We start from the raw sequence: 25,635 nt of genomic DNA, 5'->3' as shown, positions 1-25,635 counted from the left end.
TTTATATTTTTTTTTCTCATTAAGTCACTAATATCAACAATACTGTTGGTCAAACACAAAAACAGTGTTAAGATGATCGAAAGGAAATTTATTCACCTTCCATATGCAAAAGAAAGATTTCAAATTACTGTTATGCCGTCCGAGATATTTTAATCTAAGTACAAGAACTTTTTTAATTTTTCCGAAATTTCATATTTGGAGCATAACTCAAAAACGGTTCTACTGAGATTTTTTTGAATTTCATTTTCGGATTCAGCGCCTGATTTCACATTGGAAATGACCTTCAGTTTACTGAGTTCAAAAATGCTGTAAACTAGTGTAATCAGGCAAAGGTCTCAAAACACCATTGCTGAAGCTGAATTGAAACTCATGGTCAGATGAAGAGGAGACGTAACGAAAAATCCTGAACCCGACAAACTAAAATAACAAAACCCTTAACCTCATGATCAAATGAAGTAAACAATCAGACAAAGCAACTATAATGAACCATAATCCTGAAACCAAGCTCATGGATTATGCTCCTTCTTAAGAACCTTGATGAAAAACTTCACCCGAGTTTATAACCTTGTGCCATTTCGGCCAGGGTAATTGATTTCGGATCATCGAACTTCCTCCTTATGTATTCTTTAAAAAAAAATTGACTTATATTTACACCACTATCTTTTTGGTGTTGCGTCAAGACTTGTTCAACAACGAAAAAACGCAAACTTTTGGACCACCTAATTACCACCTCTGACTTCCCGAAAATAAAACCCGCTACTGATATTGCCAGACGGCAAAGTTGATAGCATTGGTCGGCTGCGGCCGGTACCGTTCTACCGTAATCGTCTCATCGTCCACACTGTCCACGTTATAAAACTGTCGCAGTTCCTCGATGGCACGCTCCTCGATTTGCGTTTGAACCAGGGACTTGGATTTGATCTTTTCGTAGTACTGCTTCTGTCGGCGTTCGTCTTCCTGTATTTTGCTAAACTCTTTCTGGGACCTTTCGACCGGTGGTGATTTGATTGTTGATCGATGTTTAAAGGGTGGCGATGTTGCCATTGTAGCAGGGTGAGCGTGAAAGGACCCAGCACCATTCATTGGTGAAACCGATTCGAAGCTACCGTTGTTTCCGGTGGAAATTTTTCGTTGCCCATTTCGTGGTGATGTTATAGCGATGGGTTCCGATTTAAACATGTCAGCTGCCGAGTTGTTCATATTTTTCCACGGATTCATGGGTGAAACTTCCGGCGTAGTTACAGGTTTACTGTTCTCAGTTGGTTTGGATTCGGAAGTAGATGTAATGCGTTTGCGCTGTTTTTGGGATAGTTTAGGTTTAAGAATTGTGAAATCCGACAAGTTGAAAGACATCTGACGACTGCTGCCGTAACCGGAATCATTTTCTTCGACTGTTGTTGCAGATGGTCCTGATTCATTAATCGGAGATGTAGCTTTCTCTAAAATCGTTTTGATATTGGAGAAGTTCTCTTGAGCCTTCGATTCATTTTTTATTATTTCATTTGCTTTCAATGCTACTGGTATCGACTTTTTCTTGGGGTCCTTCTTATCTACAACTTTTTGCCAATTTTTAATCTCTTTTTCCGTTGGTGCAGAATGGCCGTTTTCCACTTTTTCCGATTTTTTCTCCTCAGTTTTCACAGAAGGAATTTCTTCGAAAGACAAGTCTCGAATGTACACCATGGCTTCCTTCTCGTAATTTCGCTTTTCCAGTTGCGTTTTGGTACTTTTTGGGGTCAGTTTGCCTTTGGGCGTTTTACTTTTAGAACTAGTCACGTCAGTTGCCTTATAATTTAAATCTACACAAAAATCATTTACAAATATCAGCAAATCCTCGTCTTCGATAGCGTTGGCCGAAGGTGTTATTGTCCGGTAGTCCGCAAGGTTATAAAATTCCTTGTAGAATTTGTCAATCTGTGCCAGCACATTCGCTTCCAGTCCGTCCAACGAACGGAGCTCCAATATTCTGGCCAAGTTCACACTGATAAATTGCATACACATCGTCTTCAGCACATCGCAGTTGTACTGGAAGGCGTATTCGATCAGCTCCCCCACGTTGCGCAGATTGATGCGGTCGCACAGGATTTCCTCGAACAGGCTCTTGAGCTCGTCAATGAAGAACTGATCACAGATGGTAATCATCGAGAACAGAAAATGGTCCGAATATTTCTGATTCCGCACCCGCTGGTAGTTGTTGTCGTACAGAAACTCAATGATCGGGTCCATGTATTCCAGCGGAACCGTTGTCAGGTTTACCGTTTTACTCTGTAAGATAGTAAGGAGTTGTTTTTGTGTCCGGTGGAAGTATACAAGAAGATTAATTCTAGCATTCATGGAAACACTTCTTCTACTTCTTCTTCTACTGCTGGACTGCCTGCTGTGGGCTACAGTCCTGGGTTGTAAGGACCAGTGGCTAAGACTACATACTCAAATGGAAACTCGGGAAAAAGATTTGTTTTTTTTCATTCGTCAGATTTTTCATTTCTGTAAATTCACTTTCTATGTGTGTAAGTTTCAACAGACACTTCTGGTATCTAGCAGCTGTCTGATTTGAACTTAAATTTCGAAAAATTTACAATGTTACAAAATCAGGGTGAATTGAGATCGACTTATTCTATAAAGCTTACTGAGTAGATACATTCTGATAAATCCACAAGTATCAACATATTACACTGAACATTTGATAGATCATAAGCATAGCAAGAATCTCGGTATACAATTTCCCATGTGTGCAAGTGAGAAACAAATCGCTTCACTCAAGTTTTCACTCATATCTACTGTCATTTCTTATGAAAATCGGTATGAGAGTAAGGAGGGAGCTTTACTTTTTTAACAAGCCCAGCACACATTTAGGAAGTTCATGTAGCCCGGTGTACTGACGGGGTTAAGAGCTTCCCCGAGAGTAATGCCCCATTGATAAACTTTATCTTGGGAGAAAATTTTATCCTTGTGCATCCGTCTGTATCTTCATTTCTGTGAATAAATTTTCTATTGGTTTGATTCAATAACTTACCTCCGCCCAACTATGGCTAAACATCATATTGAAGTACTCTAACCGGGCCATCAGCACACACTTGTGGGCCTTTATCTCTTGGTTATCTTGCAGTTTTATGATGACATCCTGTAAGTCCGGATATGAGTCCCGAGGCAACTTGGGGTAATCCTCCAAAAAGGGGTCCTCTGAAAGACTAGGCAAGACAGGATAAATAAAATTTAAATCGATATAAAATATTCTTGAAAGTGTCTTACATTTTCAACGACTCATTCATGCCACCAATTTCAAACTGTTTGAAAACTTTTTTCAACCGGGAAACCATTTCTGCGGTGTTTTCTTTGTCGATTTTTCCTCCAGGATTCAACTGCCTCACCAGCTTATCCACATCGCCCCTAGATATTACCACATTTCCGTAGATATATCGTAGTATCAGTTCAAAAATTGAACCAGTCAACCCTTCGTACCCGTGCAGTTGGAAGTCCTTTTGGTTGGGCTTCTTCTCCAGTAGCTTTCTCAGATGTCTACACCGATGATAAAGCACAAAACGGTGGGCCGGAAAAGTTTGATAATCAACAGTAAACAACACATCGCGAGCACCATCCATTTCGTGAGCTTCGGCCAGCAACGATCCAAAATCGTAGTTTGATTCTACCAGCTCCGGCAGGTTGAAATGTCTACGGGAGTTTTCCTGAAGCAAAAAAGTGTTAGTTAATAAACTACAGTCACAAGTTAAAGTTTTCTAAACCTTACCAACAAAACAGCAAAATTCTCTCCATCATCGTCGCAAACGAAATCCACGACGTTGTTCAACATTTTAATGCGTTTCAATTCGATCCGAGTTTTGTTGGTGGTACTCATCTCTTTCTTGGTGTAGGTTTCGGTGTACTCACTGATCTGCGTAACGGCCTGAGCGTTCAGCTTGTGCGTGATTGTTCCATGATAGAGATTTCCCAGCAACAGTACCAGTGCGTGGTTGTTGCACCAGACAATCTTTTCGATTTCCAGATTGCGTGATTGGGCGAAAACGCATCGCAAAAACTGCTGACAGTCATCGTACCAAATGTAGATGTTCCGGGACACCGTAAATGCTATGATTCGCAACGGTTTACTGTTCTTTCCGACGTCTTCTTTTTTGCTGACAAATTCGCCACCGGACACGGAAATGCATTCGAACTTCTCCATCAGAGGATTTTTGTAGGTCCGGGTTTTGAAATTTTTGAAAATATATAAATAACTCGACTGTGTGTAGACCACAATCGCTGCGTTGCTGGACTCGACAAGCTTGATTGTTGTGTCCCGGTTTGCCACTTCCGGTTTATCTTTGCCAAGCTCCGGAACCAGTGGAAGAGGTTTTGGTGTAAGAAGTTGGTTCAGCTCCTTTTTCATACCAAACTGACCTCCATTCGAACCCCAAACGTAGACGTCCGCCTCGCAAATCGCTATCGAATGGTAATCTTTGGCAATGATACGTTTGATTTTCTTATCGCTGTAACGTGGAAAGAAATTTGTTTTAAGATTGGAGATTAGAAAAAAGTGGTGAAATGAGCGAAGACAATAATTCTGTTCAGAAACATTTCCATCACATAATTTTCATTGCTTTATAATTTCGAGCGAAACAACCGGGTTTGGTTGTTTGCCCCTACGGTAACTTACGCGAAATTATGCAACCCTCCGATACTGGTAAAAGTTAGTTGCTTCTCTGGCGGAGGTTTTATTCCTAATTGGCAGTGATTGTTTTCTCCACAGGAATATATCTAAAAAGAAATCCAATGATTCATTACAATTCAAAGAAACAAACCTATTTAAAACTTACACAATTCTGATCAGACAGCAATAAGGTATGATATCGCCCGGTGCTGACGTCCACAATCCTTTCCGACTCGGGATTCCGAGTCGGTACCGGAACTTTAGTGGGATAGACCACGGTATTCTCAGCGCCATTCCCCAATCGGCCGCCCCGCCCATGGCCCGTCGTGTACACATCACCATCTTTCGTCAGGAACACGCTGTGGTACGTGTTGATGGACATCTTCTCGATAGTTATCCGGTTTTTGCGGAAGTAATCGATGAAGTCCGGTGCCTCCTTGCCCTCCACATTGCCAATGCCGAGGTTGTAATTTTTGTTCTTTCCCCAAACCATGATTTCGTAACCTTTGCCGCTGAAATGGAGAATGACCCCAATTTTAAAATTTAGTACATAATTTTAATTAGTATTTTTCCTACTTAGTTTTGTCCTTGGGAACATTGCTGCACAGCTGCAACGGATTGACAAAATCCTCGTCCGGAACGTCAATCCCGGCTCCATACTTAACCAACATCACGGCCACCCCAACACAGCCATAGTACATGGCCCGGTGCAGTGGCGTGTGACCGGATTCTCTATCTTTCAGCGCGATACTGGCGCCATGATTGATGAGCCATTCGGCAACCGCGTACCGGCCAACGGAAGCGGCCAGGTGCAAAGCACTCCTTCCCTTAAATTTAAATTCAGACAATTAACCCCCTTAAAGTTATATTTAGCCAACCAATTGCTCAATACCTGATCATCTAAAATTTCGGCAAAGTTGCGGCAGAATTTCGCAACAAATGCAGCCAACAGCTCGTCCGAAATTGAACGCTTGGTTAGCGCCGCGGTTATTCCATTTCCGTGTTCCGGCAGCCGGCACTTGCGAGTACACTCATACTCGTAGGTGGCAATCGTAGAGGGCATCGGAGTTTTAGGCGGATTTGCGTCCACTTTTTGAGCACTTTTTTTAAGTAAAAATTTTCCGCAGGCCACAAAGCCGCTGATCGAACGATTTTTGTAAAACAAAACGTAAACAAAACAGGTGACGATTTTTGAGACGTCGACGTCGGCGAGGCGACAACGCGTCTTCACGCTCAATGTGAATCACTCGAAAGGGAGTATTGCTGCAAATTCTCTTGACTTTACTGCTTTCAGTTGTTACAAAATTTTGCCAAAAGAAAGTGCAACCAATATTTCATAATTTTACGCTCTGTTTGGGCTATTTCTTGTGAGTTCCCCATCATTTTCGTCTGTTTCATCACCTTTTTTGTCAATTAATTTCTTTAATTGGATTTTTTTATGATTCTATTTCTGAAATTTTTTGTCATTCTCTCAAATTTTGTCATTTTGATATTTTTTGTGATTTTTGTAATTATTGTTATGGATTTTATTTTAGAAGTTTTTGCAATTTTTGTAATTTTAGAAAATTTGAGTTTTTGTAATTTTTTTAAATTTTTTTGTTTGTAATTTTTGGAAATTTTTTTTATTTTGAAGTTTTTCCATCTTTGACCTCATTTTGGTCATTTTATCATCTTTGTAATTTTCGTATTTTTTTTTTAATTTTTGCCATTGCCATTAAATGATGGCGACTGCTTGAATTGCTGGAATGAAACTTTAGAAGCATTGAAAATCTAAATGACGAAATAGGAATTATAGAAACGGTAGACGTAAGTATTTGACTTCTATTCTTAAATTTAAAAATTTGTTTGAACAATTTACCGAAATCTACCCAGTTCATATTTTTGCGACATAATTTCAAAATGTAAAATTGACAGTGTGAAATTTATAAAAGTTACAATGCAGCAGAGATGACAGGAAGATTTTGAAAAAAGAAAAACTTTAAGCGGTCAGATTATAATGTGAAACACACAATTTAATGATTGAGAAACTTGAAAAAAACAAAAATTAAAGAATTCACTTTGGTTTGAACCAAAGTTATTAGATCACAAGGCTGAGGGCTTTATTAGTAAACAAACTCCACGAACTCCATAGTAGCTAAATCAAAATGGCTGAATCGGGAGTTTCTCGTATCGTTACACCTCCTATATGTACACATCTTGGTTTGAACAAAATTCAGGAGAAAAACAAAACATTCTTATTAATCTACGTATATGGCACCACTGCTTGGCAGCTGCTTGCTCGCCATGAGCTTTACATAAGGTGCGGAGATATTTTGATGCTGTCACAAATACATCAGTATCTTCAGACTGGTGTGCATGCAATGCGGTCTGATTCGCATCAATGACGTCATAACAGTTGTTTGGGTTGCAATTACGGAAGAGTTTTTGATTTAGATAAAAAATTTTAAATGAAAAAATGACCAAGTGCTGAATAAAATCCTGCAAAATTTCGCAGGTCGATGCTAAGAAGCAAAATAGAGCAGTGAGTTTTCATCAGCTACCGAAGGAACCCGCGGTACGCAAAAAATGGCTCGCGTTCTGTGGCCGTAAGGATGGATCCGGCATATACGTGTGCTCCCAGCATTTCGTATTGACGGAGTTGGTCAATGTTTATATGGAAAACGCAAGGAGGGTTCTTATAAAATCTGGTAAGTATTTCTAACTTAGGCCGTTATCGCAATATTCTTTATGTTTCGTTTTTTCTCTCAGCTTTGCCATCCGTTCGTTGCCCTCCAACTGAGTCTGCTCGATCCATCAGAGCTAAAGTGAGGAACCGGAAGCAAGTAGTCGAAGAATTTCTACAGAGAAATGCAAACTTAGGGATCAGTTGAAGTCATCGCCCTCGATAACAATATCTTCTAAGATGGTTATTCCACGACGAAGGAACAATCCACGGTAAAAAAAAGGGGTTTTGTAACAACCGAACCACGCTGAAAAAAGCCATTCAATACTCATTTTGAGATGGGAAATTCACTCAACAAGGATATATGTTTCACCTTTTATACGAGCGATCACTATTTTCAGTATTATAGTACTTTAATCAGGTTAATTTGACAACTTTTCTACTAAACTGTATTACGCACTGCAGCCCCGATGATGTTATGACGTCATCACTGTTATACACACAATGTTTACGTTTTTTCGATCACCTATACCACGGCAAACCGAGTTCCTCCACACCTCTACATCTGGCTCATGGGCTTGCTCGAACGTCGCGACGCGACGTCGATGATCCAAAAAGTACCAAAATAAACCACTTTTCTTATTGGACTCGTGCATACACACCAGGATTGGTGATCGATTTTTCACAATCGAAGTGGTGCAAGGTAATTTTTCCTCCAAATTTTGTCATTCTAGATTGAAACCTTCATTTATCTGTTTTATGCAGGGGCCCCGTAAATCGAAATGTCCCTTACTAGACTTTGCGGTTCTGCTGCAGGGGCCTTCCCCTGGCAGATGCTGCAAAAGGGCAGGCCAAGCCCTGTCTTGGCAAGGTTGCTGCATTCGTCGGGTGGCGCTGGACCAAATTTGGTCCGTACCGTTGCCGTGGGAAGTTCACCCACGGTGCTGGTAAGGAGGATTCGGGAAGAGTGGAACTATCAGGGTCAGGGCCAGAGTCAGCGCCGAGGATATAAGAACTTTGGCCACAAACCGGAAGGAGAACCTCTGTTTACGAGATTGTTTTATGGCTTTCTGGCGACCGTCATGCTTGGGGCTTGCATCGATTGGGAAAAGTAAGTTTCCAGCTTTAACCTTTTTTTATGAGAATTTTTTTTTGTAAAGGTCGACCTTTTCAAGAGAAAGGCTCTGTTTCCTTGACCTTACCTTCTTTAACATTTGGAAATCAATCCAAATGTTTGCCTAGGATAATAGCTTTTATTTTCATATCGCGAAAATGATGATTCATTTAACTTTTTCTTACTCGATTTAATTCACAGACTCCGGAAAGCGATAACGATGCCCAAGGTTGATGCGGATGCTGGGGTAGATGTTACCTCATCCCAACAGCTGAACAAGGAGGGCGAATCCGAAGAGGAGGATGAGGATGCCCAGGCGAAGAGAAAGGCTCGTAAGGAAAAAGTCGGTTTCCGGGATCGCAAGGTAAAGGCTACACAATTATTCTAGTTTGGACGCAATAATTTCTTATAGTTCAATGTTTTAAGTTTTGCCAAACGAGTTGAATATAGTTTTCTGTTATGAAAATTTTATTTATTTGCCTTTCTATTTGTATGTTACTTTTTGTATTTTTCATTGTAAATATTTATCATTTGTGTTTTGTTTCAAACAACCGATACACACGACACACCAACAACATGCTCTGTCCTATGCTCTGGAAACGACCGGAAACGTGCATTTACCCCAGATAATAGAGTACGAGAACCGCATGCGGTCGTTTTCTACGCCGGACAAAATATTCCGCTATTTCGCCACCGTCAAGCTGATCCATGGCGAGTCGGCTACGGTCTACATGACGCCGTACGACTTCCTTCGAGCCATTACACCGGGACTAAAACAACCGGATGGTAAATGTTGTTTGATAAGCCTTTTCTTTGACTAACTCTGCTAAATTTCGGTGGTGGAACACTAATATGGTTAACTTGAAGAAAAAACCCTTATAACGGGTTCCCAAGTAAAAATGTTGATAAGTTTCTTACAGTCATCATGAGTTTAATGTTGAAAAAAATGTGGATACTTTTCTAAGCATTAAGGATTAGAAAATTAATTTTGAAGTACCTGTTTAAATATCTGCCAGAGAGATGTTGGGGCAACATATCAATTCACCGTCTTATACACAGTTCAGATAAAATTCGATTTACCTTTTTCTTGCCTTTTGAACAGCGCAATTTTATCCATTTTTTTTTGTCTACGAAGGGTTTTAAGTTTCGATAGTTTGTTCATCCCGAAAATGTTTGGTCCGTTAAGACACAAAATAAATATCAAAATACATAAATACAGACAATACTAAACAACATGTTGTTCAAGCTTTTTTTATATTATTTTCCTGGGTTCCTCTAGAAATGTTTTCCAAGCCACAATCATTTCCACTCTTTGGCATCATTTCAGAGTTACCTTATTCTCTTCAGTGTTTCAATGTTGTAAATGAATTTGCATTTGTTAATCATTCTGATTTATTAACGTGTTTTGTGTTTTTAGTGTCCAAGTTTCTATGTGTCCGTGATAGTTTCGTCCCATGTTCTTGTCCAACATAAGTCAAAACTAACGCATGTCAATAATTCTACCGAAAAAATAAATCTCTCCCTTTGTTGCCGCTTCTTTCAATATGGGGTCGTCAATGTCCGACGTCCAAAGATTATCGAGTACGAAAATCGGATCCGGCAGTACTCGACCCCGGACAAGGTGTTCCGCTACTTTGCCACCATCCAGGCGCCGCAGGGCGAAACCATTGAGGTGTTCATGACGCCGATCGATTTTCTGACCAGCATGACACCGGGCATGAAGCAACCAGACGGTATTTGAAACTATTCGAAATTCTTTTTTTTTATTGCTTGCTTCCTCCACTTTTCGGTGTTGAGAACATGATTTTAGAGCTGTGTTCTTGTTTTCACGAAAATATGTTTCTTTGTTCAATATTTCTTTAAAACTTTAACCTTTAATAGTCGTATTTTTCAACTGTGATATTTCAGAACCCTTTTAGTTTTTGAAAACTAGTAAATTTCTGTTATAAGTTTAGAGGAAACGCCATTAGCATATGTGTTTATCATTTTGAGCGTTCATTTTTTCTTCTGTAAATTATTAATTTTTTTCTGAAAATGGTTGATTGGATAATTTACCTCCAAAAGCCGGAATAGGGTATTTTTAATAAAAAAAAAAAAAAGGGAACAGATTAGAATGTATAAAAAATCTTGTAAGAAAATAAGCAAAACAGGCGAAAAACATGAGATATAAAATCTTTCAACTTAGACCTAAATGCTTCCATATTAGAACTTATACAAGATACATGAAACTTGAGACCTGAGCAATTCCTGGAAATTATGACCTGAGACATGACTTTCATGTGTGAGACCAGAGAAACGCAGTGAGATGTGAGGCGTGGAAAGTGACACGGGAAGAGTGAGGCGAAGTGAGGCGTAAGGCGTGAGAAGTGAAAAATAAGACGTAAGCAGAGAGAAATGAGATGTAAGAAGTGGAAGTAAGACGTGAGAGGTGGGGGGTGAGTCGTGAGACGTGAGAAGTTTTATGTATGTGGGATGTGATATGAGAATAGCGGAATGAAGTGAGACAAAAGTTGTGAGACGTGCGCAGAGAGAAGTGAGAAGTACGACGTGAAACGTGAGAAAAGAGTGGTGAGACGTGAGGAATTAGAAGTGAGAAGTTGAGGTGAGATGTGAGTAATGGAACGTGAGGAGTGAGATCCCCCACTCCTCATGCCTTACGTCTCCGTTCTCTCGTCTTGCGCCTTGCGTTTCACATCTCATGTCTAACGTCTTGCGTCTTATTTGTCACGTTTCATATATCACGGCTCACTTCTCACGACTAACGTCTCAATTCTCAAGAAACAAATCTCATATCTCAGGTATCCGGATTCAAGATATCAAGTCTCAGGTTCCATGCCTCAGTAGACTGAGTCGATTTGAGGTCATTTTTGAATTTCTCAAACTCTGGGGTCTTAAAAGCTGCGTTTTGGTTAAAAATTCATCCATGATTTTTTTTTGCAGAATTTTAAAGTAACGTTTACATAAGTAAATTTTTACTTTTAGGTTTGTATGGGAAAATCGGATATTTTGTACTCAAAAAATCAAAATCATTTTTGTTTCTTCAGTGGAACCGAGCCAATTGATCATTTTTTGTACCAATTAATAAATTCTTTAAGAGAAATTTTCCACTGAATAACTTTGTCGAAGACCTTAACTTCGTATCTTATCAGGCAACAACGTTTTTAGCTGTTGAATATGGGTATGTCTTGTTGTTGGAAGCACTTTGGCAGTGGAAAGGAGAGATCGATTGCTTCGATGAGACGAATCTCAACTCTCCTCCTCAACACACGCATTCCACAGCCTTCTAACTGCCTCCGGCGGCTCCTCCTGAAGATGGGACTGCTCCTCTTCAATGCACGCACTGGACCTCATTCGCCGCATTCATTGCACGACGCTCTTGCCCCTGTTGCAGCTCGGCGACCTTACTTCTGGCATCTGGCTCGTCGCAGTCTCCTCACTGCGGCTAGAAGCTTCTTCCTTCGCTTCGACGCCTTTCCTGCGCCTCTCAGTGGTTCCACTGGGACGACCTCCACTTGGCTTTCCGGTCCGACGACCTTCCATGGCACCGGCTTGGCGACCTTCCGTGGTACCCCGCTCGCAAGTCCACCAGTGATTCCTGGTTCGACGACCACCACCTGTTTCTTTACTTGACGACGTTCCATGATACTGGCTCACATACCTTCCATGGCTTCCGGTTCGAGGACCTATCAGTGGCTCTGGCTCGACGACCGCATTCGTGGTCCCAGCCCTACGACTTTCCATGGCACCGGTCCGACGACCTTGTTTGGTTCCGGCTCGACGCTCTTCTATTGGCCCGATGCCTCACCAATGGTACGACGACCTTCCAGTAGTCCCGGCCCGACGACCTCCCAATGGCTCTGGCCTGACGACCTTCCATGATTCTGGTCTCGTCGTTTTCTTGCAGCCCGAAGCTTCTCTTCCACCTCGAGCTCTTTCTTGAGCCCGGACGTTCATAGGGGTTCATCTTTCTCCGATCCGACGACCTTCCATCTGACTTTTGGTCACTCCCTTGCTGCAGCTCGATGCTTTCTCCTTTGCCTCGCCTTTCCTGAGGCCTGCTTTCGCCTTTCCTGCGTCTCCCAGTGGCTCCAGCCCGACGACCTCCACTTGGCGTTCCGGTCCGACGCACTTCCACCGGCTTGACGACCTTCCGTGTTTCCCGGCTCGTACGTAAGTCCTCCAGAGGTTCCCGATCCGACAACCACCACCTGGCTTCCAACTTGACGACCTTCCACGGTTCCGGCTCGCCAAACTTCCATGGCTTCCGGCACGATGACCCACAAGTGATTCCGGTCCGCTTCCAATGGCTCTTGCCAAACGACCTTCCAAAGCTCCTGTCCCGTGTCTCTTGGCTTGTCGACCTCCTGCTGGCTTCCCGGTCCGACGACCTACCAAACTCTTGGTCCGACAACCTTTCACGGTTCCGACTCGGCGACCTTCCTATGGATTCCCGGCGTTGGCTTGTCCTCCCATCATTGGCTTTCTGGCTGGATAAACTACCACTACTGATTCCACTTCTTCTTCCTACTAGTGCTGGGCCCATAACCTGTTGTTGGAAGCACTTTGGGCAGTGGAAAGGAGAGATCTGTACTACTTGCTGGTAGAACTGGGAATACTTTATTTCTAACTAGCTGATCCCATACGAACTCCGTTTCGCTTTCAACTTGGAGTATGTCGTGAAGAGTTTGTATGAAAGTCTATTGCAAAGCATTTTCCAGATGCACTTCCGAATTCATTGTTAAGTGATAATTGCAAAAATATTGGACGATCACTATTTCTGTCGTCTGCTACTAATTTTGAAATAAAGAATCAATTGACCGTGCCAGAAAAACCCGTGTATAAATTTCGACTCGATCGTTGCATAACAACGCAATTATTGCCAAAACGTTAAACCTCTTTCGGTGGCCTCTTATACAATCTTTGGTATCTGTAATTGATTGCCCTTCCCTCAAAATTCCCGGGTGCAAATTTTCTAAGGAAGCCATTGCATAATATCGTCAATATTGCTAAAAAACAGTGGAAAATTAATTAACATAAACGACCCCTTTCGTCGACCCCTGGCAAAAACATTTGACAGCTAATCGATGGCCCGTTCCCGAAAACTAACGTGTGAAAATTTTTATCCCAATCCGATGTAAAATAACGACGATATTGCAAAAATATTGAAAGGTGGACGACCCCCTTTGCCGGCCCCTTACATTGAATTTAATACCTGAAATCCATTGCTTCATCCTCGAAACTCTCGTGTACCAATTTTCATCTGAATCCGATGTAAAATATCGACAATATCGCATTAACAGTGAATAGTTAATATGGACGACCCCTTTGGCCGATCCCTTACACAAAATTTGACACCTGGAATCCATTTCTCGTTTTTCAAAACACTCATGTGCAAATTTTCGACACGATCCGACGAAAAGTAACGTCAATATCGCGAAAACATTATTTGTCTTGTATGGACGACCCCCTTCAGAAGGGGTCATCCGAAAATCTGAAAACATTTTTCATCCTACCTGGTCTTAATGAGTATCCATGCCAAATTTCAGACCTCTAGCTTTTAAAATGGCTGAGTCTATAGAGGACAAACAAACAAACAAACAAACAAACAAACAAACAAACAAACAAACATACAGAAATTGCTTTTTATATATATATATATATATATATATATATATATATATATATATATATATATATATATATATATATATATATATATATATATATATATATATATATATATATATATATATATATATATATATATATATATATATATATATATATATATATATATATATATATATATATATATATATATATATATATATATATATATATATATATATATATATATATATATATATATATATATATATATATATATATATATATATATATATATATATATATATATATATATATATATATATATATATATATATATATATATATATATATATATATATATATATATATATATATATATATATATATATATATATATATATATATAGATAATTCGCTACCTTAAATACAAAACCATTAAAAAACTATCAATCCACCTGACATCACTGCTGATGCCTATAGTATCGAGGTATAACATTTCAAGCAATGTTTCGCTAGGCACCAGCACTCAGTAGTGATGTCAGTTGAGTTGATTTTTTCAATCCCAAAAGACATATCCCTATTCAACAGCTAATAACTTTTTTGCCTATTAAGATATGCAGTTGCGATCTTCGACAAAGTTGTTCAGTGAAGAATTTATAAATTTGCACAAAAAAACCATCAGCAGGTTCGGTTCCATAGAACAAACAAAAATGATGTTGATTTTTCGGATAAAATATTCTAGCTACACTGCTGAGTCATCTAGATCTCCTTGATTGCTTTTTATAAACAAAACTCGTTCGAATTGTTAACTCCCAACTGTTTCAGGACTTTAAGGATCCAAATTTTGCACAAGTATATATCACATCAAAATCTATCTTTGCTGAAAATTTTATCATTTTTTGTTTATCTTCAAATTTGTATCTTTCACACACGTAGAAAAAAGTATGGTCCACTTATATTCAATCATATATCTGATTGCTTCTCGACCAACTATAAATATCAAAATTTCGACAACACATATAATAGACAATCCTATTGATTACGTACATTCAACAATATATATAATACATTCAATTATAGTTGTATGATTGATTTTGTGCATTCAACTGTAAATATAATAAATTCAACTATAATGTACGATTGATGGCATACAATCAACAAAAATTATAGTAGAATCAACTTTAATAATATGATTGATTTTATTATAAATATGACAGATTCAACTATAATAATATGATTGATGTAATTATAAATATGATAGATTCAACTATAATAATATGATTAATTTAATTATATTAATATGATAGATTTAATTATATTTCTATGATTGAGATCAACTATACATAAATATTGTAAATTTAAATTCTGTTTATATCGGAAGTCATCATATCTTAAGGTTTTTTTTCAGAATTATTTTATGGGTACGTTTTATTTTCCTTTAATCTATTATTTCAGCATTATGCATCTAGTTCATTTTAGCCTCCACGATGCAAAAAAAACTGACCAGAAATTCCGATATCCACGTTCTGATTCCTCCGCTGTTGTTCTTTTTGCATCTTGATGAATGGTTGCCCAGCAAATTGTGTATTTTAACTAATTGGTCCCGGAAGTCGTCCTCAGAAGTCCGTGCTTGTGTACCCGGCGAAGATTGACCTTGTGGGGGGAAAATTCACTCAATATCATGACATCAATCTATCATACGCTGACTTACCAAGTTTCCTGTGGAATCCTGTCAAGATCAAGGAACGTCGAGACCCACGTCGATTTCGCGTGCAACCAGAGTAGGTGTACCTTCCCCAATTCCAGGCACTACTGGCCTATTACACGACCGCTGCCAGGAACTGGTAGAGGAAAATATCAGCTAAGCCCCTAAAACAGCACTGCGATCGCTGCAGGAAACACGTACTGGTCTCACACTATTTTTGTTTTGTTTTGCTGATGAACACGGATGAACACTATAGTATTCAAGTAGCACACAATCGATCATAAAAATATAGTTTAATTTAGTATGTTCAATACCAAGAATAAATCATTCATTTGTAGTTCTATCTATCATATTTACGATTCAATCAATCAAATGAAAAGATTTTTCAGTATCATAACTTTCTACAACTAGAACTAAAATAAATTAAGAAATTTGTTTCAGACGAGCATTTTTATTCTTTTCATTGTGTCTTTTTTGGAACGTATCTTGGGGTCTAGAACTTGTACTTTTTTTCTGTAAATTATTGTGTAAAGTTCCTCGAATTTTGATGGAAAATTCCTGAAAACTTCAAACTTTAAATTTCCGAGCTTAAATTATTACTACTTATATTATTGAAAACTCAAAAACTTTCTCGTAACTTGTTGAAACCGATTTAAAAGAAGAGAAAGAAATTTTTATGTTTATTTCTAGTTGCATAGTTAAATTTAAAATCAGTTTTTCAATCCTTGGCACTAGAATGTGAATATATTGCATAGTTAGTCAAATTTCAACATTTTTTTATGCAGTTTAAGCTAAGTACTACATTTTTACGGTTTACAAGCCCTTCAATTTTAGTTTATTTAGGTTGAATATGTAAACGTTAGGTTCTTTATTAAATTATTTTGAATTTTCGACTGATACCCATTATTATTTTTACATTTCAAAACAGGACTCGGACTTGATCAGTATAAGCGCTACGATGCCAAGGTAAGTGAATTCAGGTGGAAACATGACAGAGTAAAACTCACACACCAGCATACAAACTCCTTACCCGAGTTACTGAACAGAAGATTCCCACACCTATTTTTTCCCGGAAATCACATCTTTTCCTGTATGATTTTACGCCTGGAGCTTAGATGTTCTCCAACTGGTCGATTTAGTTGTTCCTTGTCTGATTTTCCCTTCCAAAAACTCACCACTCCACTCACTTTTTCGGTTATGGTATGCTATTGTTTACTAGTTCACACGATAAACACAGATATGCTTTCTTATTCTGATTGTAGCTAATAATTTTCGAATTTATTTTCGTTCATCGATATAAATGTTTTCTCTTCTCTTGTTTTTTCTTCTAACGATTGGTCCCTTTACAACATTTGTCCTTTCTTTTGATTCTTTTCCCTTAAGATAATTCAATTAAATCTTTTCACATCTTATTTCAAACATAACCTACTCAATTACTAAACTTCGTCTAATAATCATAACTTTTAATCTCTTCTTTTCGACCTTCTCCCTCTAATTTTTAATTTTATAATCCACTTAAAAACCAAAATCCTTAACGGAAATCTCTAAACCAAAAAAAAAAAAAACTATGCTTCTACTACTAAACCAAACCAAACCAAACCACTTGACTTGTGTACTTTCAGAGTATTGAAGAGGTATAAAATTTCTCACCATGACTTTGATACTTTTTTGCTAATGTTCCATTTCCTATTTATTACCTTTTTCTGCTATATCGATACTGTTAGAACTTCCATCCAGAGTACTTTTTTCTTCTTGTTTTCATCATGAGTTCCGTTTCAACACATTTTCTTCCAAAAATGGTTTTCATCTCTTCAAATCAGAACATCCGGTTTCGATATCAACCAGTTGCATCTCCATTCCATTGCACCTCGATTGGTGTGTTATTTTTTAGTACTTAGAAGTCGGGGGCCGTCCATAAATTTTACGAGTTCCAGATTTTAAAATAACAATTGAGTGAACTTCTTTCAAATTTATGGACGGCCACACTCGAGTTTAATTTTCCGTTAACTGATATTGACTTGCGCTGCTTGCGAAGTTTTGTAAAATAAAGTTAGTGCCATGGGAAGTTTAGGTACTGGTTGTGTAAATATTTTGCACCAAAAACATGTAATCTCATCTACATTTCAGAGTAGTTTTATTGGGAAAAACTCTGCACTGTTGTATATTGTAAAAAAATATGATTCTCCATTTAAACGAAATTTACAGCACTCTGAAAGCATGCATGAAATCTGGCCATTTTGCTATAAGCTTACTAGAATGCTGGTTTAGAGCACAAACTGTTCATTTCCAAACTTATTTCCTTAACAATAATACTTAAATTACTTATGTTTGCATTGCATGGAGAATGTTCTTATCAAAAGATTTTTTTCAAACATATTTTTTTCCACTTTTTCAAATAATTTAAAATCCAGAAAGCTGTGTTATTGTTCAATTTAATGTTCTGTGGAACCTTTTTGATCAGTTGTCATGCTGCATCAAAATTACATGTCAGACTACCGTTCTTAGATTTCAAGTAAAAATGCATTTTTTTTTATAAAATTCATATTAAAATTTACAACCAAAATTTAAAAGTACTTTAAAATTTAAACTTATTTTAAGTTCACTTCGAAGTTTTCTTTAGTCGACGTTTTGTTTGATCCGTAAATCTAACTTATTTCTTGAATTATAAATTCCCATAACAATTTTCTTGTCCTTATTTTTTCTGTGTATTTGTTAGAAATGGTATACAATATGAAAACTCAAGTTTGATAACAATGGTATGACAGATTTCTTTTCTTCTTTACAACAAAGAAATAAAAAACATGTTTTCATGTCTCTTATCAATTTTCAAATAAGTAAATTTAATGGTAACATTGAAATTTTTTCTATTCAACTGTTTCATCTCTAATTGCTGTTCTGTATTTCCGTTTTCTATTGCTACTGATAGATTTTTCGTAAAGCTAGTCTGAATACTTTTACCTCCTAATAAATTAGCAAGCATTTACAATGACACATTAAATGTATCGACCTGTTTCATTATTCTATGGACTAAAATTTATTTTTAATTTTTTTCCTCATTTCTTCGTGGACGCTGATCGTCTCCAAAACAGAGTGTTTCAACCCGTTTGGATTTGCAACTGGAGAACGATAGCATCTTCTACAGCCTCGGATCGTACGGGCTGATTTCGTTCTCCGATTACATCTTTCTGCTGACGGTCCTTTCAAGTAAGTAAATCAACAATTTATCTTGAAAATTCAATTGAACTTCTGATATCGATTTGAACATCATGATTTAATTAGTCTGGAGTTACCCACATCTATTTGAACTATGTTATGTAACGATACCGAAATGGAAAATTTAGTGATAACATATCTTAAAGCAATCGACATGTTCAACAGAATTTAATTTACTAAGTTCAGAGATGAATGAACTTTTAAGTTTAAAGTCTCTCTAATCAAACAATCAATCAATCAATGATTTTGAATATCTGTAATAAGCCATTTCTAAACATGTATATGTATTATCGGTCAACCGAAATCAATCGATTTGAAGTGTACTGAATATACCTATTACGACTTTGCGGAACTGTTCAAATGCTTAGAGTGTTTTTAATTTGAATTTAACAAGTAGGAACTACAGAACTTTAATTTGATTCGTAACGAGTATGAAAAACAATGTTATTTGAGCCATAAAATGTTCACACTTTTCTAATTCCATTTCATTTAATTAAAATCAATTTCTGACTGTGTCTTCAAAACATTTTTTAGGCATTCTTAGATACACGCCTGTGCAGCTGAATCTATATATAAAAATGAATTTCTGTCTGTCTGTCTGTCTGTTACCTATAGACTCGGAAACTACTGAACAGACTTGCGTGAAACTTGTCAGATGAGGGTATTGGAGGCCGGCGAGGTTTCTATTATGGTTTAAGACCCCTCCCTTTCACAGAAAGGGGGAGGCTTCCTTACAAAAAGAAAATGGTACCAAATTCGGCATGGGATTTTATTTGGCTACGAGAAATATTTTCAGGATTATTTGAGACACCTTTGCCTTTCCGGTAGGGAGCTAGCTCTTACAATTTTTTACATAAAGTCTGCTTCATTTAATATTGGAACACAAACAATTGCGTGTAGTTCAGTCATTTATTAACGAATTCATAATTTGTTTTTCATACAAATGTAGCATTTTCTTTACTCTTTCATAAAAAAAAATTAAAAAAATTATTCATTGCTGTTTCGAAGAAATTCTCGTACTTTTCCCGTAATACGGCACATTAGGCGGCGCACACCCTTTTCGTCCACCGTTTTGGCGATTTGATTCCACCAGTTCTTCATTTGAGTCATGTTCCTAACAAGTTTTCCCTTTGCCTTAAGCCTCCGCTTCGTGATTGCCCAGTATTTCTCTATCGGCCGGAACTGGGGGCAGTTTGGGGGGTTGAGGTCCTTCGGTATTACGCTGACCCCGTTCGTTGCGTAACATTCCATAACCGTTTTGCTGTAATGGCAGCTTGCGAGGTCCGGCCAAAACATTACTGGACGGTCGTGGGCACGAATAAACGGCAGAATCCGTTTCTGTAGGCACTCTTTTTTGTAGACTTCTGATGTCATTGTCTTGTCAGTGAGAAAGACTTTGGTTTTCTGTCCACAACTGCATATCCCCTGCCAAATCATGTACTTGCGGGCGAATTTATCCGCAAACACGAACTTAAATTTTGCAGGTACATCCCCCCGAGCCGTCGCCAAATAAAATTTTTGACCTGGGATTTGCCCAAAGTCCGCCTTCACGTAGGTCTCATCGTCCATCAGAATACATCCGTCGAACTTGGTCAGCACTTGGTCAGCACTTGGTCGTACAGCTTTCGAGCATGGATTCTGGCCACATTGTTCTGCTTAAGCGTCCGATTTGGCTGTTTGCTGGCTCGGAATGACCTTATTCCTTCCCGGAGACGAATTCGTCGCACCGTACTGTGAGCGGCCTGGAACTTATTGGCCAAATCGCGGTCTGAAAGATTGGGATTCCTCTTGACGGCCTTGATGACTTTCCCACGCAGTTTCCGGTCGACAGTTCCACTCCGACGCTTCGAATGCGGCTTCCGAGCCGTCGTCAATGTTTCCTTGTACTGCTTGATAACACGCCATACGGTATTTCTGGGCATTTTAAGCTGTTTAGCTAGCTTCGATGCCGACAACAATGGATTTTCAAGAAAACTGTGCACAATTTGATCTCTCCGTTCGGCTTCCATGGCGGTTGTTTACAAAATGCTATCGTTTGGTGTTATGACATAAATACATGGTGAAAGGTAATGAATTTCCCGACACGTGGGTGAAAAAAGTTTCCAAATCCGTCCACTAGGAGCGCCACAATGAGCAAAAGAATTTGTTCCAATATTAAATGAAGCAGACTTTAACTCAAAAACTAATCAAGCTAATTGGCTAATTTGGCATGGGAGCTAATTTGGAGAAGAGAAAATGTTTTTATGATTACTAGAGACCCCTCTCTCCTTTCAATAGGGAAAAGCAGAGGAAAAGGGGGGTTTCCATAGAACTTTTTGTATAACTTAAGAACAAATGGAATCAAATTTGGCATGGGATCTTTGGTGTCTGGATCTTAAGTACCCCTCCACTCTTTCAGGGAGAGGGAGGGGGCTCCCGTAATTTTTTTACATAACTCGAAAACTATTAAGCAAACTATTAAACAAATTGAATACGAGAAATATTTTTATGGTTATTTGAGGCCTCTCTCTTCTTTTATTGGCCTAGATGGGTATATGAGAACAAAATAAATCTAGCGATAATATGGACTCTTGGGAGATTTGGAAACAGAAAATGGTTTCCTTGCTACGCACAACCTGGTGTGGAAATTATCTGAAATCCCTTCCCCTCCTATCCCTATCCCATATTCCCATTTCCTCATTTCCTATCCTTTCCCTCATATCCTTTAAATGAGTAGTAGTAGTAGTCACTAAGCTTAGTTTTAAGATATACCTAGGACCTAAGCACTCTTGCACACACACTTCCTACTGAATACACAACTTAGAGACCGACAACAGTTTTCGAACTTATACGGTTTATGTTCACTAAATAAAGAAAAAAAAGGGTTCGAATGACATTTGGTGCCACTCCCTCCTTCCGTTGGGGAGATAGGAAAATGGATGGGGTTTCTTAAAAATTTTGTTAGCATTTGATCAAGCGAATGGAAGCAACTTTCGCATAGGAAGGTATTTGGGTACTAGATATGATTCTAAGATTGTTATAAACCCTTCCGCCTTGCCGGGTTTTTGGGTACGAATAACTTAAGATTTTCCTTTTTTTCAGAGTGGAATCGGAAAGGAGACAAGTTTTTTTTTTCATATTTTATGTAGCATATTTCGAAAACTCATAAAACAAATGCACAGTGTCCGAAATGTGAAAAACGCAATAGATGTTTATAACTTTTTTGTTTTACATTTTATCCTCTAAGTGCCTTCGAATAAGTTATACAGTAGATTAAGTTCTACAAGAAAATGTTATGATTTTTTTAATTAATCTCCCTATAAGTGAGATAAAAAATGTAACTTCTAAACCGTAGGTCCAATCTCTTGGCTGCCTTGAACAAAGTTATTGAAAATAATGATTTATAAAACCTTGTCATGAACTTCGAGTATTTAAACATTCATCTTTTGAGTTACAGTGTAAAATATGAAAATAACCAGTAAAATCAGTTTTCTATCATAATTTTTTTCTGGTAATTTTAAAATCTTCAATACATTCTACGAAATTGTTTCAATATTCCAAATACATATTTATACGCACTATATGTAAATTGATTATTAAGGTGACCGTAAATTGATTGACCGTGTAAATTGATTATTACCGTGAACTGGGGGAACTTTAATCACTTTATTCATTCATTTTTGACTATTTTGGAAGGGGTTGCTTTTTCGTAATACCTAAAAACTTTAAAAAATAATCATTAAATGACCATAAAAATAACAATTAAACTAAACCTAATTCAAGAAAAAAGTTGAACTTTCACATTAAACAACCTATTTGCTCTCAAATGTTTAAATTTGATCATGAGAGATGTTTGTGAGCCTTCAAAAAACCAGATATTATAAGATTTTAAAATTACATTTTAAGTAATATAAAAAAAACTCATAATAGAAACCAAATTTAGCTTATTTGTAACTCAATTTATAGGCTTTCAAACGTAGTCTATAGTTTTCAGATATTTTAACTTTATACTCAGTTGATGATGATTGCTGCAAAAATTTCATGTTGATCAAAGTTAACCTCGCTTATCAAAGTTCCCCCAGTTTACGGTAATCATTTTTTTTTGTAGAAAAAAACATAAACGGTCCTATTCTTATTTCGCACTCTTTTTCATAGTTTTGGTCCTCAACGCCAATTGCTTCATAAAAAAAGTAAACTTATGTTTGATTTTCTGTTGAACAATTTAAAACAAATGGTAGAAGAAAATTTGGACAATTTTCAATCATTCATATTTGAACAAGCAAAACATATATTGGTACTATTCATGTTTCGCTCACTGTAGTAAGTTATAAATCATTCAAACAAAACATGTTTTTTTTTTTCAAACTTATTGCATTATTATAATTTTTATTATTTTTTGTAATGAGTCTATGAAAAATATTTAGATCAAAATATATTTGTTCTGTTTTTTCGCAACATTATTTTTTACGCTAGAAACCTCCTGCTAACCTTTTAACTTCAAAGATTCTCCTCGATTAAGATTTTTCATAGTTTTGAGTTAAAAATTAATACTAGCACGTTGTTATTTTAGCTTGGGTTTTTGTGAAGATGATTGAATGAGTTTAGAACATCAGATAAAATGGAATTCTTCGTAACTTGGTAATTGAAGCGGTCTTAGCGAAAAACTACTCGAGCCAATCTCTCTCCTAAGTCTATATATCGTGGTTAATATTTTCTGAATCATAGTTGATAATTTGAACTAGCTTGTGTGAAAATTTTGTGAAAAATTATCAACTGAGTAAAAATGGGCAGCTTGCCAATTTCATGCTCCACGAAACCATGATAATGATAGTCATAAATTAACCCGTTTGAGATTTCTCTTTGAAATGCCAAGAAAAATTTTAATATCGTTTGAAAATTTTATAAAGACTTGCTTACATTGAATGACATAGGTGCAAGAAATAAACTCACAAATGAATTGTGTGGCGCAATATTTTTTTATATTTTCATTAAGTATATTTTACATCTGAACAGGCCGGAACAAATATCAAATTCTTCTTTTGTCACCCTTGGACTTTCCCGGAAATTCTTCTCCTGTGGTGCTTCAACTCCGAGTGTCAAAAAAAATCCAAATTTGTTCGGCCAAATAGAAATCTGTTTTTATTAGGTCGAAATACTTTAAGGTTTTAATCTGCAATCAGATTATAAAAAAATCCACATAACTCAACTGTTCCACTGTTTGACAGATTCCCATATTTCTTGGCTACAACGAACACATACATATGTACATATAGGATCTTCATGTTTCTTTGAAGAGATCTAAGTTATTCTTATGACTAAAGCGTACATCTTTCAAGGATACAATGGCTAGCATCATACTAATGCTAAAACCACTAGCCCACAGAAAGAGTACTATGTATGCCGTGACCGAAACTCGATCTCATAACCTGTGGCTTAGAAGACGCCTTCATAAGCCATTTTGAGAAAACGGTTTCGTTGAGAAAAAAACACTTTTTTTAAATTAATTTCCAAGGAAAAAATCTAGAACTGGATGAACTAGATTGATATTTAATTATATCTTATACTTTTTTTTCGAATGTAGATACTTACTGAAAACATCCCTATCTTTTTGCAATATTTCTGTGAACTATATATTTTTTAGATCAGGAATAAATTTAAAAAAAATGGATCATGTTTTCTTTGATTAGTTAAAATTGTAAATATTCTGACTAAGGAAAAAATCATAAAATCTATTTGTTGGACAAAGATCAAGAAAATCCTAACAATCAAAAGAATGATGGAATGATGGCAATGAAAATATTTTTAAAATATTAAATAAGACAAAAACTTGATTGAATTATTTATTGAACAAAGTATAGATACAGCATAAAGCTTTTTATTTTCTCTTGTGGTATTGAAATAATATGTTCGAAGTGATTTTTAACGTTTTTTAAATGAAAGTTAATTGAAAAGCAAATACCTCTTATAAACCTAAATTTTAAATAATTTAACAATGTTGGAAAAATTAACGTAGAACTCTGATCCAACATTAATTGCCTCAAAAAGAATACATTCAATAAAATTACAAAAAAAATGTATTTATCACCTGAGCTAAAATGTATATAAATGTGTTTCGGTTTAATTTTTTTACAGTTGAAAAAAATTCACTTGTTAATAGAAATTTTATTCTGATTCTGGATATTGAATTTTCAATGAAATCTACCTCCTTTCAGAGGTACTGGTTCCAAACTATCAATATTGTACTTCTGTTTTCATATTTCGGATACCGTGTCCAAGTTCGGATTCTTGATTTTCAGTTCGATTCATCATTAGAAATTAGAAATGTAAAATTGTATTGAAATCCTGATTCTAATTTGGATTTGCAATTCATTCAGATTCAAAGTTTTTAAACTTATTGGTTTTGCAGAGATCAAACAAAACAATGCTATAAAATAACGATCTTGAATTAAAAACTCAGAATCATCATGTATAGGGATATTTTCAATTAATTCCACAATTCGGATCAAAAATAAATAATTGAAATAATAAGTTAAGATGAAACCAAAAACTTTTCAAAATTTGAGCTTTTCAGAATTATTTTCGCACATATCCAGCCCGGGAAATTTCGAGCAATTTTTTTTTTAACGTTTTAAAAACCGTTACCTACGTGTTCCAATTTAACATCCCAAAACCCGAATAATATTCGGGCAAATTTGTGAAAATTTTAGGCC

The 25,635-nt window shown here is 36.9% G+C and overlaps 2 protein-coding genes across 4 annotated transcripts in view; one reads left to right on the top strand and one right to left on the bottom strand.

Annotated features, from left to right (window-relative positions):
* Positions 1 to 626: 626 nt before the first annotated feature.
* LOC129744646 (inhibitor of Bruton tyrosine kinase-like) lies at positions 627 to 5,820 on the bottom strand. Its single transcript, XM_055737274.1, has 8 exons — positions 5,535 to 5,820; positions 5,219 to 5,469; positions 4,809 to 5,154; positions 4,649 to 4,749; positions 3,746 to 4,481; positions 3,250 to 3,683; positions 3,014 to 3,188; positions 627 to 2,265 (listed from the first exon to the last, which is right to left on the bottom strand). The coding sequence occupies exons 1-8, from the start codon at positions 5,703 to 5,705 to the stop codon at positions 757 to 759; spliced, it is 3,723 nt and encodes a 1,240-aa protein (XP_055593249.1). The 5' UTR covers positions 5,706 to 5,820; the 3' UTR covers positions 627 to 756.
* A 2,029-nt stretch (positions 5,821 to 7,849) lies between these two features.
* Positions 7,850 to 25,635, top strand: part of LOC129743739 (calcium uptake protein 1 homolog, mitochondrial-like) — a 68,093-nt gene continuing 50,307 nt past the window's right edge. For 2 of the 3 annotated variants that reach the window (XM_055735868.1, XM_055735870.1), the window contains exons 1-6: positions 7,850 to 8,007; positions 8,070 to 8,415; positions 8,620 to 8,782; positions 9,992 to 10,151; positions 16,662 to 16,699; positions 18,823 to 18,937. In XM_055735868.1, the coding sequence (XP_055591843.1) occupies positions 8,087 to 8,415; positions 8,620 to 8,782; positions 9,992 to 10,151; positions 16,662 to 16,699; positions 18,823 to 18,937 (805 nt within the window). In that variant the 5' untranslated portion in view covers positions 7,850 to 8,007; positions 8,070 to 8,086. Of the gene's footprint in view, positions 8,008 to 8,069; positions 8,416 to 8,619; positions 8,783 to 9,044; positions 9,205 to 9,991; positions 10,152 to 16,661; positions 16,700 to 18,822; positions 18,938 to 25,635 lie in introns of all 3 variants that reach the window. The other variant, XM_055735869.1, reaches the window with a different exon arrangement.

Source organism: Uranotaenia lowii, chromosome 2 (assembly GCF_029784155.1).
Source record: "Uranotaenia lowii strain MFRU-FL chromosome 2, ASM2978415v1, whole genome shotgun sequence".
Lineage (NCBI taxonomy): Eukaryota > Metazoa > Arthropoda > Insecta > Diptera > Culicidae > Uranotaenia > Uranotaenia lowii.
The sequence above is the reverse complement of the archived record's forward strand: the minus strand, read 5'-3'. Positions and strand labels throughout refer to the sequence as shown.